Genomic DNA, 18,790 nt, shown 5'->3' with positions numbered 1-18,790 from the left:
TGGCTTTCGGTGGCGCACCTCGGGCGTAGATCATGCTACGTTGATCCACCGGCGTTGGAAGGACCAGCCGAAGCGTTCCGACTGTTTCTTTCTACCTTCTTACGGACGAAGCTACCTTGATTTGGGAAAATTGACGAAGCAGAACTGCCCGAGCAACGATTGGGTGCTCGATTTGCATTGCTCGTGGCGCCTCGGATGACGACAGCCTCTCAGCATGGCGAAGCCTCTATATTGTTTCCTTTGGTTGCGTTGGTTGAGCTTCCACATTTCGTGAATCGTCTACGGAATCACAGCACTCACCATGGCGACTACTAAGAGCTTCTACTTTCAAGGTAGCAAAGACAAGAATCTGAGCCTCGATGTGGATGTGGAGAACATCAACGATCTTGCTGGATTGAAAGAAGTCATTGGCACTTCTTGTGCTGTTGTGAAGCCTGAAGGTGATCAATGTCGATGACGTTTGAGGCAACCAACAGTGGCTGACTTTAACGTACAGGACTTTCTTTCTACCTCGAGGATGAGCTGCTGGAGGAGATCTCGGATATCAAAGAAGCCCAAGGACGCATCTCGATCAAGGTAGATGGACACACTGTACGCAGTGTACCGGGGCCACCAGGACTTCCGTTAATCGGAAACTATTTTGAGGTGTTCCCTGATCACCTCGGAAACAACCAACGCTTGTTCGACAAATATGGACCGATCTTCTCCACGAACAACATGGGCTCTGTTGTGTGTCAGACCAACGACCCGGAGCTGGCCGATGTCTGCTTCGCCGAAACCGAGTTCTTTTCGAAGGAGATCAACAGCAGTCATCCTCTCTATCCGATCAAGCAACAACAAGCAGGTGTGTTCCTTGCCGATACCTCAGCACCTGCGTGGAAGGTAGTGCACAAGTTTCTGCCGCCAGCCCTGGGACCCAAAGCTGTCCGCCACTATGCGCCGGAAATGAATGGATGCTGCAATGAAGCCTTTCCAGTATTCGATAAGCTGGAGAGCGAGAACGAGGCATGGAATGTCTACCAGTTCATGCTCAAGCTGAGTTCCGGAGCTATCGGCAAGATCATGCTCGGCCAAGACTTTGAACACTTCTCCAGTGTCGATGCTCCACTCCACAAGATGGTCCTGGCAATGGCCGAGGTGCTTTCGATCAACAAGAAGATCGCCAGCCGCGGCGAGTGGTATTCCCATCTTCCGTTCGGCGATCCAGCACGCCTCAAGAACTTGCAAAAGTACATGGCCGAGTTCATCGAGACTAGCATCAAGAATGCCAAGTCCAACGGTACTGAGGATCTTCCTCTTCAAGATGCGGCATTGAAGGCTTCAAACGTCATCGGTAGGCATGGTCGAGGTGGAATTTCGTGGGAGTACGCTGACCACCCACTCTAGACTACCTTGTACGAGCCACCGACTCTACTGGCAAGCAGCTTCCGAAGGAAAACCTGATGCCCGCAGTGACCGTTGCGTGCGGCGCAGGTTTCACGACTACTTCCTCTCTCCTATCCTGGTGCATCTACGCTCTTGTCACATACCCCGGAATCCAAGCCCAACTCCTTCAAGAACTCGTAGACAACGACATCAACGACTCGGACAACATTACCGCGGAGCAGATCGACGAGCTGCCCGTACTCGCAAACTTCATAAAAGAGGCTCAACGAAGACATAATCCTTCGTACCAGCCCGGCCGCACTGCTCAGAAGGACTTGATCCTTCCTGGTGGCTACCAGATGAAGAAGGGCACGGTCGTCATCTGCGCAATCCACCACATCCACAACAACCCAAAGAACTGGGACAACCCGGACAAGTTCGATCCCGATCGGTGGAACCATGACCCTCTGAAGGGCAAGCCAAAGTCTGCCTACGCACCTTTTGCGCAGGGAGGGAGGATGTGCGTTGGATTCAACTTTGCACTGCTAGAAGTGAAGATCTTCATGTGCAAGCTGGTGTACAGATATCACTGGGACAAGGAGGGCGACATGGAGACGAGCTACGATCCGTTCTTCCAGCTGATCAGGCCGGTGGATCTGTATGTGAAGACGACGAAGAGGCAGACTTATCCCACGAAGAGCGGAGAAGGGCAAGCGTAGTAATGTAGCGATGTTGGCATCTGATTCATAGCAGCGAAAATTGTCTGAAATGGAATTCATGGCCTCGCAGAAGCGCTCAGTCTGCTCCTTGTCTTGGTTTGCAGGGATTGTTAACGCTAGACTCATTAGCGCCCAATTCTCATTCACTTCAACTCCGACCCCTGCACAGCCACATGCGGCTGTTCGGGACGCAGAAAGCGGCTCTATCCGCATCCCTTTAAAGATATGTTTGCTCGATCCGTCTCGCTTCAGCCATCATTCACATCAGAAATTGACTCTCGGCCAATCCCAATGGCGACACCATTGCCTCTCGGCGATGCGCTCGCACCTCCCAGTCCACCACTCGCGGCCGCTTCTCTCAGCGAAACGAATTCAAACCCCGCCAGCAAACGCATGCTCGACGAAATGAATGGATCCGAGCTCAAGGCGGTCGGAATTGACAATCACGACGGTCCGGGAAAAGCCAAGGTCAAAGCACACATCCTCGCGATTCCACAAGAGATGCGCGATGAGATCTATGGGTATCTCTTCACCGACACTATCGCCGATATCAGTGAGACGGTCGGTGAGGGTGCCGTGCGTAACTCCGGCATCCTCTTCAGTTGCAAACAACTCACGATCTCTCGACATTCTACGGCGCTACCGCCAATTGCATCGTATCTCTGGCCAAGAGGCTGTCGGACATCCCTCTGTACAAGCGTGGAATCATCAAGGAGGTGAGATGGGGAGTTCAGGGAGGGCCTCTACCTCATCAATGTGATTTGCTAGACCTGACCGGTGATGCTGACTGGATACTGACGGGTCGATTTCCATTTGTTGGTGAGTATGAGGATCTTTGGGGCAGACTGAGGAGTTTCGAAGTCTTTCCACGCCACGTTATCTTGGTCGAATATCAAAAGGCGGGCTGGCCGGTCGTTGCTCGTCAGAAGACATGGTTTCCGATGTTCTTCTTCGAGCTTTCGGCAAAAGCTCGTCGTGAGATGATTGAAAGTGCTCAGCGAGAGAAAATCGCAGACATACCACGGTGGGTCTCGGCGCTGAATCAGTCTGCATGAGAACAACTCAGGGTTTGGGCAAGAAAGAGCGTGTGGATGGCACAGACGGCGGGCGTAGCACGGCAGTGGGTACTGAGCACCCCAGCGAAAGTTTAAGACCTTGCGGAAAACAGGGTCGAACAGCTTCGGACCATCAGCAGAACAGGTAAACCACGATGGCATATGGTAATAGAGGTTCGACCTTCCTTGAATGCTGTCTCGCCATGCATGGAGTCCACACAGCTCTTATTTGCGTAGAAGTTCAGACCATGTTGCCTGTTGTGCAGAACCAGGCGGCCGCCAGAAGAACACACTGGCGTGGGTGGTTTTCCAACATGGCACAGGTTCGCTCCGAGCTCCGGCTGAGGCCCCAACGGCATGCCCAAGGTCTTCCGATTTCACCGAACAGAGCCACGCTCAGGAGCTTCCTTTCAGTTCTGCTCCTGCTTAATTCCAGCATCACGTCGAGTCTTCTTCCCTTTTCCCTTCTTCTGGGCCTTTTTCCAGTCCTCATTCGCCTTCTGTATTGCCTGTCGCTTCTCCTTACGTTTTCGCAGCTTTGCTTTGTGTCGAATTTGTTCCTCAGTAAGGACTGGCACACTCTCGAGTACCAGTTCGACAGTCGCCTGCCCGCGCCGATATTCTGCATCTCCGTTTGAGTTGTACCCTTCCACGGCTCCAGAAGTGGTGGCCAGTGAGCCAGTTGATGCCTCTTCGGCGGTCATGTATTCGTCTTCCTCCGTCTTGATCTCCCGATCGGCCTCAAGACCATCCCCTACTTCTGCACCCGCGTCGTCTTCATTGATACCGGCAGAATCCGACGTCTTCTTCGCAGCCCGCTTCTTCTCGGTGAGGTCCCGGATGGCTGCTACCTGGCGATCAGACTTTTCCTGTCTGGCGAATTTGGCTAGAATCTCCTCTGTTGTAGACAGATTGTCATCAGCAACCGCAACTTTCGCACTCCGGGTGGCTTCGGGGTAGAGGGGAACAGAGACGCACGCTCCCAGGCCGTATTCTTCGTTGCCCTTGCCGCTTGCCTATACCACTACAATCAGCTTCGATACTCCAGTCCTATTGCGACTTTTCGTCTCGGCGCAGGGTCGAACTCACAACTCGACGCCCAACTTTTTGTTCTCTCTTCTGACCACTATGCGGAAGTCAGCCATTCTGCACGTCTCATGGACTCACCGTACTGTCTTCATGATTATGTCTACACAGTCGGTTTCGTGGAAGCGAAGAGAACGCACCCTTTGCTTTGCCCATCGCGCTGGTAGTATACGGTGTTACGAATGTGAGAATAATGTTTTGGTGTGTGAGGTTGCCGAGCTTGGGGCGAAGTTCGATGTCTTCACTACCTCAATGTAGGTAAGATACAGAGAGTCGACCTCTTGGGCGCAGGGTATTGTCAATTCATGCGATCACGCTCGGTACAACAGTCTCTCGTCGAGTCATTGAGAGGCAGCCAATGCGTGCTGAGATTGCTATGTCAAACATGCAGCACAGGAGCAGGTGAGGTCGCGGAAGAATTTCCACGCGCTTCTTCCGCGATTGATGACGTGCAGCACAAGGGCAGCTGGAGTGGCGGCGGCGACGAGGAATGCAGACCTCACATTCTCTTTCAACTCCATCTTTGTTATCATTCATCTTCGCGGCTACGATCCTCCATGCGTTTCACCCTCCCGTTCCTACGCAGCCTGCTCTTCAACAGCACCCTTCGAACACCACCGCCTCCAAACGCTTTCGTATCCCATCGAACCCCGCTTCGCGCTTCTATGCCCACGATCCCTTTCCTGGGAGCCCTTTTCTCGACCGCAGACACCAGGAATATGTCGTACCCTTTGAAGAAGTCGGACAGTGAATGGCAGGCTCAGCTGTCGCCTGGTGAGTGATCTCTGTGGAACATGTGCACACCGTGATGGCCTGGAGCTCTGGCTCCATCAAGGTCCTTTTATTCTGATGCTACACTTATGCTACCTCACACGACCTCACTTGCCATCACAAAACACAAGAGCTGACCATGGCTTTTTTACTCAGAGCAATTCCGCGTCCTTCGCAAGCAAGGCACTGAAGCGCCATTCACTGGCAAATACGACAAACACATGCCAGAGGAAGGCGTATACACCTGTGTCGGCTGCGAAGCACCACTGTACAAAGCCTCCCACAAGTTCAAGTCCGGCTGTGGATGGCCGGCCTACTTCGATGCGATTGAGGGCGCCGTCACGAGACATACGGACAAGACATTCGGCATGGAGAGGACGGAGATCGTTTGCAGTAACTGTGGAGGACATCTTGGACACGTCTTCAAGGGAGAGGGATACGACACGCCGACGGATGAGAGACACTGTGTGAACTCCGTCTCGCTAAACTTCAAGAATGACGATGCTGCCAAGGCGAAGGCATAGAATCGGTCTGATGGAGGCACAAGAGATATGATGGATGATTCATAACGACCACAATATTGGATGACTCGGATATGAGGAGAATGACAAAGTGGTCAACAGGATAAGCAGACAGGACAAAAGTAACCTCCAATCTTGCACATGCATCGATCCACATCAGCTCTGTATTCCATTGTGGCATCGCCCAACGATCGCACCATCCAGAATGGGACATCTGGTGGTCAATGGGTCATACAGTGTGCTGACTGTGTGTGCACTGATGTTTGAGGGCCTTGCACACCTCCTGTGAAGTGAATGTCGCTTGGACGACATGAGTCGCACCCTGTTGCATCCCGACGATCCGAGAGCACAGTTCGATGATCCGACCTAGCACGAACCAAAAGGAGGTTGTCAAAGAGGAATGGCGTGCTGTATTAATGTACGACAGGGTGCGCTGCAGTAGTTTGCACAAACGCGTCTCCCGTCGATCAAAATTATATGTTTTGGACTGTTGCGAATTCTTCATCATTCCATTGTATTTTCCTCTTGTTCCATTCAGTGATAATGCATCTTGGGAGTCGAATTGGTTGTAGCTGGCAGAACAACGACACCGACGTCAGCTCTGTAGGCTTTCAGCAGCAGAACGGTCAGTCAAACCCAAAACCCCCGTCTTCACATGCACGATTTAGAAACATATCACACGACCAATTCACGATGAACACTTTGTCCCTTACTTCGGCTCTTCCATACCAACAGTCATGACCCCAATATCGTCCAATCCTCAATCATGCCGTCAACGCCCAGTCATCGCCGCATTCTGACCTCATCCTCCATGCACGCAGGCTCCGAAACCGACGACACCAACGAGCACATTTCTTCCTCTTTCCGCGACAACGAAACCACGCCAAATCTCTTATCTCGGCAACCTTCCACGAGCGACCTCAGCGATCCCTCCGCCGCCGTTCCGACCCTCCGACAGCGACTTCGACATACCTCATCCATTCTTGTGATCGCGCTTTCCTCGGAAAACATCTTTGCAGGCACACAAGCGGGAGAAATTCTCGTCTACGGGTTGGGAACATATGAGCGGAAAGCAGTAATAGAAGGACATGGCGGAAGTGTATTGGGACTGTGCCTGTCACCGGATGAGTCGCTGCTGTTCTCGAGTGCGGGAGACCGGATCGTGAATGTGTGGGATACAAAAACGTTGAAGAGGACGCATTGCCTATACTCGTCGTTCGACGTGGGAGATGTGTTCTGCGTGTCTTATTCCTCCACATTACAGACGGTGTATCTAGGAGCGCAAAACACAACAGTGCAGTGGTGTCGCATTGGCGCAGAAGCAGGGAGGGAAGAGCTTGCATTGAAAAGTCGAAACGCAAATGTCAGAGGTGGAGATCGCTTCTTCGACTCGGCTGGGCCGGGCGGCGTGAGGACTCCCAAACCGGCGGGCTCGGATGTGACTCCTCGACATGCGAGCGGTGGAGAGGTGATCAAGATCGACAAGGAGAAAGTCAGGCATTTCGCGCACTATGGATATGTGTACTGCATGCTCATGGCGAGGGAGGGAGTGCCGGAGAGAATGGGCTTGGAGACACTGGGGACTGGAGGAGGAGATGGAACGATCAAGCTATGGAACTTGAATGCAGACGATGGCGGATCAATTGAAGAGCTGTATACCTTGGACGACGGGCGAGAGGAAGGGCATGCAATCTTGTCGATTGTCATGGATGGATCATTCCTCTACTCCGGACGGACGGGAGGAGAAGTCGACGTCTGGGATCTGGAGACAAGACAACTGGTACGGAATCTGAAGGCGCACAGAGACGATGTGCTTGCGATGAGCGTTGGTGGAGGATTTTTGTTCACTGCGGGAGTGACGGGTTACGTGAGAAAGTTTGATCGCCAGTATCAGCTCAAGAGCAGGTTGAAGGCCCACGATGGAAGAATTTTGGCTTCTGCATTTGTGTTCCACAAGGGACGACCGGTCTACGTGACTGGCTCCAACGACAACAGTCTGGCCGTTTGGGACGTCAGCGATTGCATTCGGAATGTTCAGCCTCCGAGCAAGACCAGCGATGAACAGCTGTTTGATGCTTTACGAAAATTTGTGTCCTTCCGGACGGTCTCCTCGGACCCACGATACAAAGGAGATTGTCGGCGCGGTGCTTCATACTTGCGATCAGTCTTCAAGAGCTTTGGCGCGGCGACGGAGATGTTGCCGGCGGAGGAGCAGGCGAATCCAGTCATCCTCGCGAGATTCAGAGGGAATCCAGCAACAGCAGCGACGCGGAAGAAGATCCTCTTCTACGGCCACTACGATGTCGTTGCCGCGAACAATGATAGCGGAAAGTGGCGCACGGATCCTTTCGCCATGGAAGGCATTGATGGGTATCTCTACGGCCGTGGCACCTCTGATAACAAAGGACCAATCATGGCAGCTATCTTTGCTTGCGCGGAATTGATGAGCGAGCAAGCGCTCGGATCTGATATCATCTTCTTGATCGAAGGTGAGGAAGAATGTGGTTCGCGAGGATTTGAAAAGGCCGTACGAGCTGGTAAAGAGAAGATCGGCGACGTCGACTGGATTCTGCTGGCGAACAGCTACTGGCTCGACGACCGCATACCCTGCCTCACCTACGGCCTTCGTGGTGTCATTCACGCAACTGTTCAGATTGAGAGCGGTCATCCAGATCTCCACAGTGGAGTCGACGGCAGCTCTCAGCTCGACGAATCGCTCAAAGACCTCGTTCTCCTGCTAGGACATCTGACCGGCAAAGACGGCGATGTCAAAATTCCACATTTCTACGACCCTGTCCCGGAAGTCAGCGAACAAGAAGCTGAACTATACCGCGACATTACGACCGCACTTGTTCAACGCAATCCAGAACTGGGCGATCCGGAGGTTCTCGCGACATCACTCATGCGGCGATGGCGCGAAGCTTCACTGACCATCCATGGCTTCCAGACGTCAGGCCCGGACAATGCCACTATCATCCCAAGAATGGCCAAAGCCGCCCTCTCGATGCGTCTGGTACCGAACCAGGAAGCTTCCGAAGTCGCCAAGTCGCTCGTCGCTTTCCTCGAGCAACAATTCCAGAGTCTCGATTCCAACAATCGCCTCACCGTCACAATCGACCACAAAGCCGAGCCTTGGCTAGGAGATTGGACGAACCAAATCTTCCGCACATTGGAAGAAGCGATCATGGAAGTCTGGGGTCCGATTGACACACATCATCCTCACAATCGATCGGTGTCGAAGCTCCTGTCTCCGTCTGCGAGGCAGCAAGCCAATGGCTATTTCAACCATCAACCCACCGCTAAACTCTCACCCGCTACATCTTCCGTACTCGCAACGGGAAGTCTCACGCCTCTGCCCGAACAATCTCTTCTACCCTTGTCGGAAGTTTCCAAGAAGCTTGAGACTATTAGCATCGCCTCTTCCTCGCCAAGCCGTCTGTCCGCCACAAGTGCGCCACCTTCCAACCAGCGTAGGAAACCACTGTACATTCGCGAAGGCGGCTCGATCCCGGCGATTCGCTTCTTGGAAAAGGAGTTCGGTGCTCCCGCTGCGCATTTACCTTGCGGACAGGCAAGCGACTCGGCGCATTTGGATAACGAGAGGCTGAGACTGGTGAACCTGTACAAAAGTAAGGATATCTTCAAGAGGGTATTTAGGGATTTGGGAGCCAAGTGAGTTGTGAGGAATGGGAGGGATATGTGAAATAGATGTAGGAATGTAGGATATCATAAAACCCTGTCACATTACAGTGGTGGTGCTTCCGTCGCGAACTGGTCTTTGTGGTCCGATCATCGGGGACGGATCGGAGACCGTCTCACACACAGTACGTGCTTCGCTTCCTGGAGACAAAAATGCTGCTGACCATCACTGGCATACGCCCGATGCGATTCCCAAACTCGATTCAGACGCTATGCAAAGAGCTTCCTCCTTACTCCGGACTCAACTTCTCTACACCAGGAACTAGCGGCGAATTTTCCCAAAACTCAAATCCGAAGTGAATGACTTCCTTGCACTCACCACTTCCGACTCCGGCCGGCCCAAACAAAAATCAAAACAAAAGAAAAACCCCGGCATAGATGCAGGTGGGGACAACTCAAATCATGTTTAAGCGCTGAGGCCGCCGCTCGAAAGTGGCTGATTTTGCAATTGATCAGAATACTGCGGGCTCAAGTGAGCGATCCATCGTCCCGCTGTAACCCATTGGGCCATTAACGCAAGTTCTGAACCGTAGTAGACTTGAGAATGACGAACAGAAGGGTGATTATAAAGGTGGGTTTGTGTGGCGGCGGGAGAGGTGGCGAGGAAGGCAAACGCTGCTGTGGCGCCTTCCACGTAGAACGTTTCGTTGCTGCTGCGGTGGTTGGTGAGAGTGACACGTTCGAGAGGAAGTAGGCACGTAGGTGCACATACCTACTTTAAGAAGTTTCTCTCGCGATCGATCGATCGCTTGATCACCACACATCTTGCACAAGCCATATTTTGCAATTTGTGGAGCTTTCTCCTATTTCCTCACACGCAATCCTACTGGGCTATCTTATAGCCACCTGAGCCCTCTACCGAATCCCATTCCTACAATCTAACGCATCATCCGGCTCTGTTCTCCCCTTTTCACGACATGTCTCCACGAAAGATCCACCTCCTCCGCCACGCTCAAGCATACCACAACGTCCCACCGTGCAACTACAACATTCCGGATCCCACCTTGACTGAATTGGGACTCGAACAGACGTCGACTTTCGCCCGCGAGTTCCCACATCACGGCAATGTGTCGGTCATCCTCTCCTCGCCCATGACGAGAACTCTCGAGACGGCGCTTCTATGTTTTCCTCAGGAAGTCGGAGGTGAGTGTCAGGCCAACTCAGGGGTACAAAATCCCGAGCACGAGGGCGAGCACGAACATCGACACCATCACAAAGGACTGAAGATATACGCCGTTCCTGAGCTTCAAGAGACGTCCGATCACCCCTGCGACACCGGCTCGAGTCGAGCAGACTTGGAGAAGGTGTTTGATGGAAAGAACATCGATTTCAGCGCGTTGAAAGAAGGCTGGCAGCTGAAGACGGGAAGTATGGGTGCGTAGAAGGAAACCATACTTGCGAGAGCGAGGACAGTGAGAGAGCTTCTGGGCGAGTGGTTTGGGAAGGACGATAGTGGCAAGGGTGATGTGGTGGTCGTTTCGCACGGTGAGTACACCAAGGTTCAGCCGAACATCAGAATGATGATCAGACATGAGTGCTGACCGGTGGCAATTCTACACAGGCGGCTTCCTCCATTACCTCACCAAGCCGCTCAATGCGCCTTCAACTCCGCCATCGCCGATACAAGGACCGTCGACCACCACTCCGACACCTGCTGTGGCGCTAGCCTGCTCTAAACTTCCCGAGACGCTACAAGTACCGACTTGGCAACCCTGGCAGAATGCCGAGTACCGCACCTTCACCCTTCGAAAGGCGACGGCAGATGCGCCGTGGGAACTCATTGAGACGAAGGAGTCGTTGCAGCGTCGGCAGCTTTGATTTTTTATCAGGCTGAGCATAAGTTCGGGTAGACATACAGTACGAATTCAGGGGTATAGAACTATGCTTGACGCAGGAAACAAAACTCCTGTTGCTATGAATGCTTGACGACGCCATAATTCACACAATTTTGATCCTTGCGACGAGAGCACTGAGCACCTCGTCACCCTGCTTCTTTGGCGGTCGACTGACCTCTCTGACCAATCACTCAATTACAGATCCTCTCAGCGGGCTTCCGATCCTCTCCTTCTTCTCCCCATTCCCCAAGACTTGCGCTCTGCCCTTCGATGGTGTCGGGCCCAGACTCGGCGGTGTAGCCAAATGTGCTGATGTCGGACCACCGCTCTTTGGCGTCGTTCGCATATTCGCAGGCGAACTCCGCTCAGGCGTCTGCCCAAATCTCCTTCTCCGCTCGGACTCGATGCGCTCGATGCTTGGACGCACAGAGCCTGGACTGGCGGATGCGCGGGTACTGGCTGAGAGCCGTTGCGATAGGAGATCTTCCCATGTTTGGTCCTGACCTGCTTCGAGGTGGTCTGCCCCATTGCCATTTCCTGCCGGTGTGCCTTGCCTCGATCCATGTGCACTCTCCACTCCGTCTTGAAATCCACCGATGTACTCCTCTGTTCTCCGCTTCACCGGACTCTCGTCGTATGGGTCGAAGCCGACACGTCTCGTTGCATCCAAGCGCACCTTCTGGCGCAAGTTCTTGTCAGCTCCACTGCCTGCTGTGGCAGAGTCGGAAAGGAAGAAGTTGAGAAGTTCGTCCGGGATGGAGAGGTGAGATTGTTGTTGGAATTGTTGAAGGGCCGTGAGTTTGAGAAGGAGTTCGAGAAGAGAGAGTGATGTCTTGATCGTGGGTTGCGACATTTTCTTGGGCGACTCGTGGAGGCTGAGGTCGGTCAATCTGTTGTGCAGATCTGATTCATGCGAGGAGGTAGGGCGCGACGTAGGTGGTGATGATGACGGAGATGAGGTGGACGACGAAGCGTCTTCAGTGTAGACCTCGAAGGCCATCCATTCGGGATCGAGATCGGGTGGGAGACGCCAAGACGAGGAATCGAAGGGCGGCGGATCTTGTGTGTGTGCGATTGGTGTTGACTCGCGATCGAACTGTGCGTCGATGTGGAACTGATCCGAGAGCTCTTCTTCGTGTCCGTTAACACTATTTTCAGGGAAGAAGGAAGCACGAGACTCTGATCGGTCAAGCATCTTTTGAGGTGGCTCTGCGTGTACGTCTCGTTTGAGGAGGAGCACTGGGCTGTATGCATCTCCATCGCTGCCGATGTTCAGAATCTTTCCGGTATCGGCGTAAAAGATCTTGGAGATCTCGTGAATGGGAACAATATCTCGAATGCCCGCATTGGCGACATCATCGAAAGATCCTGGTTGAGCTTCGCCGTCCTCGAATGTGTGCATCCTATCGTCATCTAGATCCTCGACGATACCCAGTTGATAGGCGTACTCCGAGGCTTTGGCTTCTCCGGGCATGATGTTTACTGGCGCATCTTGCTGATCAGTCTCGCCTGGCAATGCATACATCTGATCAATCGGGATCCTCCACAACTTCACTCTCGCCTTGTGAATGACTTCCTTCCAAGTGGTCTCGCGCACGCCGTGTTCATCGACAGGTCGTACATGCCCGGCGAACAGCATGTACATGGTCAGGATGTATGTAGGACCTACTTGCTGGCGATCCGTGGGCGAGGTGTTGTAGCTGTGATCGGCTGCTGTGAGAAAGGTCGATGATTGTAGCAATCTACTCGGACTGATGCTGCCGGATAATTGCGTCGACAGATTGACACCTGAAGTCGTGATGGCGAGATTGATCAGTGGCACAGCATCCTCGATGCGGTTCAGTACGCGCTTGACTTGCGCAATGATTGCGCGCAGTTCATGGTCAGTCTCATTGCGTGTCTTGGCCTTGCTGCTCTTTCGGCGGAGAAGGGCCTCCTCTTCTGCGGCTGCGTTGAGGCGAACGCCCAGCTTCTGAAGCTCATAGCGAATGTCCTTGGTGAGGGAGACAGCGGACTCGAGAGAAGTGTTGCCACGCGCAGCGATCAATTCAATCATGTCGATGGATGGCGAAATTACCTTGATCTTGCTCTCCAGACGGAGTTGTAGCTCCATCAATTCCTCCCTCTCCTTTCCTCGCGGCGCCTCCTTCAACAGTCGAGCGGCCGACTTGATGGCATATCCCGTCGTGATAGTTATGCCTGATCGGATGGCGTACTGGACCGCCTGCTGCGTCACTCTCGACAGGAGTTCGTCCATGTTGGAGGTGAATGTGAAGGTCAAGCAAATGGGGGTGCGCAGGGTGATGATGGTGCTGAGGTTGTGAATAAGCTGACTTTGCCTACCTTCGTTGAGACCAAAGGAAGACGAGGAAGGAATGGTCGATCAGCTCTGATTTCTCCCTATTGATTCCGTGTCTTTGATTTTGTCTTCGATGTCTCTGAACGTGAAGTTGTGACAAACAAAACATCCTGGACCGTGTCTGACTAATAAGTCGTCTGAGCAGGGTTCTTCCCGTCTTTCTGCCCCTCCACCAACGCTAAGAATTTGGGCATCGAATTCCCAGAGAGCACATGTCCGCCCAAAACGTCACACCTTTCTTTCCTACACCGATATCCGCCTGTTGTCCGACACACCGAGAGATCTCACTTCCTCGGACGACTTGAGGAGAACGACACAGCGAACGAACGCACCATACAACAAAGTCTCCCGGCGAACACAATCTAAGACATGGCCAACGGACAGCAGCCCGAGTCGTGGGAGGACGAGATGCGCGATGAGGATCTCGCCAACCAGACTCAGCAGCAGATGAACATGCAAGGAGGAGCGCCTCGAGGTGGCACCTTTGTACCCGGCGCTCAGTCCTTCACGCCCGGCGCACAATCGTTCAACCCTGGCCAGCAATACCAGCAATACGGATATGGTCAGCAGTACGGCGGTGGCTACCAACAGTACGGCCAACAACAGGGCTACAATCAATACCAGCAGTATGGACAATACCAGCAGCAAGGCTATGGACAACAACAATACGCCCAGCAGGGATACAACCAATATCAGCAGCCACAACAGCAGGCATACGTCCCTCCAGCGGCACGGCAAGCACCAATGATCGCAAAGCGAGGAGAGGCGCTTCCGACCGCCGCGGCGGCTAAGCCTGCTGCAGCGAACGGAGCTGCTGCTCCGGTGAAGACACTGTCTCTCAGCGCTGCCGACACAGGTGCCGCTGCTCCCAAGGTAGAGAAGGCGACCGGTGGAGCCAAGGTTCTCTCACTGGGAGGTGCTCCCGCAGCAGCCACACCAAAGGCTGCACCCGCACCCAAGGAGGCTGTCAGCAAAGATGCTCCTGAGGCTGGTACTAAGGTCGCAGCAGCAAAGGCGATCGAGAAGACGGGCGAACCCACCGCCGCGGTCAGTGGTGCGAGCTCCCCGACACCGTCCGGTCGATCATCTCCCACCCGCGCCGACATCAAAGCCGAGGAGAAGAGAAAGGCGGATCAGGTCCTGGCAGACCAGGCTGCTGAGGTTGATGAGGAGGCTTTGGCAGAAATGTACGGAAAAGAGCACGTCAACGTCATCTTCCTGGGCCACGTCGATGCTGGAAAGAGTACACTCGGAGGCAGTATCCTCTACGCAACGGGCATGGTGGACGAGCGAACAATGGACAAATACAAGCGAGACGCAAAGGATATGGGCCGAGAGTCATGGTATCTTTCATGGGCTCTCGATCAGACCAAGGAAGAGCGGGCACAAGGAAAGACTGTCGAGGTCGGACGTGGTTTCTTCGAGACCGAAAAACGACGATACTCCATTCTTGACGCACCCGGGCACAAGACGTTCGTGCCCAACATGTTGTCCGGTGCATCTCAGGCCGACGTCGGTGTGCTTGTCATTTCCGCCCGCAAGGGAGAGTACGAAACCGGTTTTGAAAAGGGAGGTCAGACTCGCGAGCACGCCGTCCTCGCCAAGACACAAGGCATCAACAAGCTCATCGTGGTCGTCAACAAGATGGACGACATCACCGTGGAATGGTCCGAGGAGCGATACAAGGAGTGTCTCGCCAAGCTCACCCAATTCTTGAAGGGTCTCGGCTATAACCCCAAGACTGACCTGACGTTTATGCCCGTCGCGGCGCAACAGACCATGGGCATCAAAGACCGCGTTCCGAAAGATCTCTGCCCATGGTACGATGGTCCGTCGCTCCTCGAATTCCTCGACTCCATGCAAGCTCTCGAACGCAAGCTCTCGGCTCCCTTCATGATGCCCATCTCCGCCAAATACCGCGACATGGGCACCATGATCGAAGGCAAGATCGAAGCCGGCTTCATCAAGAAAGACCAGAAATACCTCATGATGCCCAACAAGGCCGAAATCCAAATCTCCGCCTTGTACGGCGAGTCCGAAGAAGAAATCGCCCACGCCACCTCCGGCGAACAAATTCGCCTCCGCATCAAGGGCGCCGAAGAAGAAGACATTTACCCCGGCTTCGTGCTCTGCTCCCCGAAGCGTCCCGTCCACTGCGTCACCACCTTTGAAGCGCAAATCCGCCTGCTGGAATTGAAGTCCATCCTCTCCGCTGGTTTCAACTGCGTCATCCACGTGCACTCCGCGACGGAAGAGGTGACGTTCACCGAACTGCTGCATAAACTCGAGCCCAAGACGAACCGCAAGAGCAAGAAACCTCCTGGCTTCGCGAAGCAGGGTATGAATATCATCGCGCGGTTGGAGGTCACCGGTCAAGCGGGCAGTTTGTGTGTGGAGAAGTTTGAGGACTATCCGCAATTAGGACGGTTCACGTTGAGAGATCAGGGGCAGACGATTGCCATTGGGAAGATTACGAAGTTGATTACGGATGCGACGGGGGCGCCGAGTACTTGAATTTAGGGAGCATATGAGTGCATGCATGGAGGGGAATGTTGAGGATGTTGAGCATGATGGGTGTGTGGGCTGAGGGTGTCGCAGTGATTCTGCAGACAGCGGACTACTGAGCAGACTGTGATGCCGTCGGTGGAGTAAGCATGAGAGAGATTAACGAACAAGGCATTGCGATACAAAAAGCATTTCTCTCAAGTCGAGTCACATATCAGTCACATCAAGACGTCGTCTATCGCTTCTGGAATGTCATTGCTGTTGCTGAATGCCATAATAGTCTGCTAGGATTCATCTTGTCTGCTTGATGATGAATGATGTCGAGGTAAAATATGAAATTAATGGCAGAAAGGACTCTATGCGATCGTTCTTCGTCGCTTTTTCTATTCCACTGCATGCCATCGTAAATCATGCTCGTTCGTGATATCATGCCTTCGTATTCCATACCTTCTCGTGCTGTAATGCCTTGCTCGCCTTTTCCCGCCTGCCGCCGTCCCTTTGGCATTAAAGATATCGCCTGTATACCTTGATAATGCCATATCATGCCTCGTAAATCTTACATCTGCGCACTCTGATCCATTTCAGCACACGCTCCCCGCCCCTGGCTTGATCTGTCTCGGCTCTTTTCTGAGGCTGCTCAGTACTTGTTCTCCCAACCACCCTCGCTGTCCTCGCCAAACAACACTCCCTTTGGTGCGCGACGACCTGTGACTTTGTCCCACGCCCAAATCAGTCCCCAGGTCAGAGCGCTGGCACCCATCGCCACCACCAGGATACTCAACTCCTTTGTGATGAAGAAGTCCGGGAATTGCCGATGCACGCTTTTCGCGAATGTGACTGGGCTGTGCACATACGTAAATATACTTCCCATGAACACGCCACAGCTGAGAGAAGCCAAAGTGGCGATCGGCCAGGGCATGCCGAGGATGCAGCAGAAGAAGGTAAAGCATGTCACGCATATGCTTCCGCTCCAAAGGACAAAGGTTCCGAGCTGACTGAGAAAATTCACGACTAGGTTCAGGAACCAGTTGTCCTTGATAAGGTCGATCGTTTTGGCGAGAAAGCCCGCCATGTCTCGCACACTGCTCTCGACAGTCTGCATCTGTTCCAGTGTACTCTGGGAGATCGTCTTGAGTTCGACGATGTTATCCGAAAGATCTTGTTGAGTGAGCACCAGATTGTCGGCTTGAGTATTGAGAATACCGATCTTCGTAAGGGGGGCGTCGAGTCCGACGTAGATTTCGCCAAGGCGAGAGGCCAGATCGCTAGTCCGGTCGTTGGCGACATCGACGCTCTGGAAAGCTGCGAACACTTTCGAGTGGAAATCGTCGAGCAGTTGCTGATTCTGGAAACCGAAGCGTTCGCGAAATTGTTCAAAGTCATGACGAATGTTTTCCAACTCAGCCGCGTGTTGTACGGTGGACTGAGCACTGAGAGATGTGGTCTGTTCGATGACGGCGCCCACGTGAGAAGAATAGTCTTGGAAACCAGCATTGGCGGCGGCCATCGTGTCTTTGAGGGACTCAACGTGGGAATTGATGTCTTGCATGTCGTCCTGGAGAGAATACCACGAGGCTCGCATCTCAGATTTCATGACTTCGTTGTCTGTGTGAAGGTCGTTGTAAAAGTCTCGCATGCCGCTGCTGAGGTTGTGAAAGTCGGCTTTGAGCGATCCGAGGTCGTCTTTGTGCACGACCAGGGCCTGGCCGAAACTGAACATGGTATTCTGCAACGCTCGGTAGAACTCAAGCGACTCTTCCTTGTCGGCCTCAGAACGCATGCTGAGACACATGACCAGGCCATTGGTTTTGATTGAGGTGTATGTTGTCCATTGACTGCTGCCGACGAAGAGGTCTCCGAGACAATCCTCCAGGAGCTTTTTTGGGACGTGCACGCCGACACCAGGAGCCAAGAGCGGCTGACATACGCCTGGCATCTCTTGCTGGGCGTCAGACAGTTCGCAGTATGTCATGCGGATGGCGAACAATTTCTGAAATGTGTCCAAAGCCTCATCGGTGCTGTGGTCGCTCTGTCCGTTGTAGGACTGGCAGGAGTGAACAAGGTGCTTCGAAGCCAGCTTCTTACACGAAGGCATGCGTTCGATGTTGTGAATATGATGCTGAACGTTCGCCATTGCCTCGCTGAATGTGATATTTGGCTCAATGACAGCTTGCGGCGGAGGGTTGTGGACGGTCTTGGAGATGGACCAAGCTGCACCCGACTGGCACAACAGGATGAATGCGAATACCACGGCCATAGTGCGATGGGCGGAGGCGGAAGCCATGGTGTTAGTGGCCTGACTTGAAATCTGTGTCGTGCGTCTTGTTATTGCAGGTTGTCGATGTTCTGGTCTCGAAAGAAGACGAAGCTGTCTCGAGTTGGCTTTGAGGAGCTCTCAGATGTGCGAGGCCTTGAATCTTGATCGTGGTGTGATAGACTTCGATGTTGTCTGGAGTGAGTACTGTGATCGATCGGCCGCAGTAATAGCGATATCTATGCAGTGAGAGGGGCTCGTGGTGCAGGACGGGCGTAATGCTGGACCGAGATATTGGTTGAATGATCTCGTCGACGTAGTGGAAGTGTTGTTGGAACGCTTCGCAATGTTGCAGGATGGAGGTAGAAGAAGAAGAAGAAGAAGAGAGAGGACCATGGAAGGTGAGCGAGGTTCATATCATCAGGCGCGTACAGACTGCTTCACTCCATTGATTGTCTGTCATATGCTCCGAACTATCAAGGTCGATCAGCAGACATCCACTCTTATTCACCTCGATTCGCGTGGTTTTCGACATTCGGCGTGTGAACGTGGCAAATTTGGTCGATATCACAAGCCAGATGTTGATGGAGAGGCAGACGAAGTTCGCGTTTCGAATGGCAA

The 18,790-nt window shown here is 53.2% G+C and overlaps 8 protein-coding genes across 8 annotated transcripts; 5 read left to right on the top strand and 3 right to left on the bottom strand.

The window, feature by feature from the left end:
* Positions 1–148: 148 nt before the first annotated feature.
* CYP-24 (putative P450 monooxygenase) lies at positions 149–2,084 on the top strand (the record flags this gene model as incomplete). The annotated part of the gene is made up of 3 exons (XM_003853490.1): positions 149–440; positions 497–1,333; positions 1,387–2,084. The coding sequence occupies 3 exons, from the start codon at positions 302–304 to the stop codon at positions 2,082–2,084; spliced, it is 1,674 nt and encodes a 557-aa protein (XP_003853538.1).
* A 1,465-nt stretch (positions 2,085–3,549) lies between these two features.
* On the bottom strand, positions 3,550–4,746 carry MYCGRDRAFT_92349 (uncharacterized protein; the record flags this gene model as incomplete). Its single annotated transcript, XM_003852823.1, has 4 exons — positions 3,550–4,155; positions 4,229–4,265; positions 4,366–4,385; positions 4,729–4,746. The coding sequence occupies 4 exons, from the start codon at positions 4,744–4,746 to the stop codon at positions 3,550–3,552; spliced, it is 681 nt and encodes a 226-aa protein (XP_003852871.1).
* A 47-nt stretch (positions 4,747–4,793) lies between these two features.
* MYCGRDRAFT_80331 (uncharacterized protein) lies at positions 4,794–5,563 on the top strand (the record flags this gene model as incomplete). The annotated part of the gene is made up of 2 exons (XM_003853491.1): positions 4,794–4,999; positions 5,153–5,563. The coding sequence occupies 2 exons, from the start codon at positions 4,945–4,947 to the stop codon at positions 5,518–5,520; spliced, it is 423 nt and encodes a 140-aa protein (XP_003853539.1).
* A 720-nt stretch (positions 5,564–6,283) lies between these two features.
* On the top strand, positions 6,284–9,516 carry MYCGRDRAFT_108985 (uncharacterized protein; the record flags this gene model as incomplete). Its single annotated transcript, XM_003853492.1, has 2 exons — positions 6,284–9,166; positions 9,268–9,516. 2 exons carry the CDS (start codon positions 6,284–6,286, stop codon positions 9,514–9,516), a joined length of 3,132 nt encoding a protein of 1,043 aa, XP_003853540.1.
* A 617-nt stretch (positions 9,517–10,133) lies between these two features.
* Positions 10,134–10,598, top strand: MYCGRDRAFT_40001 (uncharacterized protein; the record flags this gene model as incomplete). Its single annotated transcript, XM_003853493.1, has 2 exons — positions 10,134–10,352; positions 10,410–10,598. 2 exons carry the CDS (start codon positions 10,134–10,136, stop codon positions 10,596–10,598), a joined length of 408 nt encoding a protein of 135 aa, XP_003853541.1.
* A 640-nt stretch (positions 10,599–11,238) lies between these two features.
* On the bottom strand, positions 11,239–13,308 carry MYCGRDRAFT_40143 (uncharacterized protein; the record flags this gene model as incomplete). The annotated part of the gene is made up of 1 exon (XM_003852822.1): positions 11,239–13,308. The coding sequence occupies one exon, from the start codon at positions 13,306–13,308 to the stop codon at positions 11,239–11,241; it is 2,070 nt and encodes a 689-aa protein (XP_003852870.1).
* Positions 13,309–13,627: 319 nt separating this feature from the next.
* On the top strand, positions 13,628–15,906 carry MYCGRDRAFT_57670 (uncharacterized protein; the record flags this gene model as incomplete). The annotated part of the gene is made up of 1 exon (XM_003853494.1): positions 13,628–15,906. A coding segment is annotated over one exon (2,127 nt), but the record flags the coding sequence as incomplete, so codon positions are not given.
* Positions 15,907–16,552: 646 nt separating this feature from the next.
* Positions 16,553–18,199, bottom strand: MYCGRDRAFT_92343 (uncharacterized protein; the record flags this gene model as incomplete). The annotated part of the gene is made up of 2 exons (XM_003852821.1): positions 16,553–16,757; positions 16,941–18,199. The coding sequence occupies 2 exons, from the start codon at positions 18,197–18,199 to the stop codon at positions 16,553–16,555; spliced, it is 1,464 nt and encodes a 487-aa protein (XP_003852869.1).
* Between the last annotated feature and the right edge of the window lie 591 nt (positions 18,200–18,790).

This window comes from Zymoseptoria tritici, chromosome 4 (genome assembly GCF_000219625.1).
Source record: "Zymoseptoria tritici IPO323 chromosome 4, whole genome shotgun sequence".
NCBI classification, from domain to species: Eukaryota; Fungi; Ascomycota; class Dothideomycetes; order Mycosphaerellales; family Mycosphaerellaceae; genus Zymoseptoria; species Zymoseptoria tritici.
Note: the sequence above shows the minus strand (reverse complement) of the source record. Positions and strands in the feature narration are given on the sequence as shown.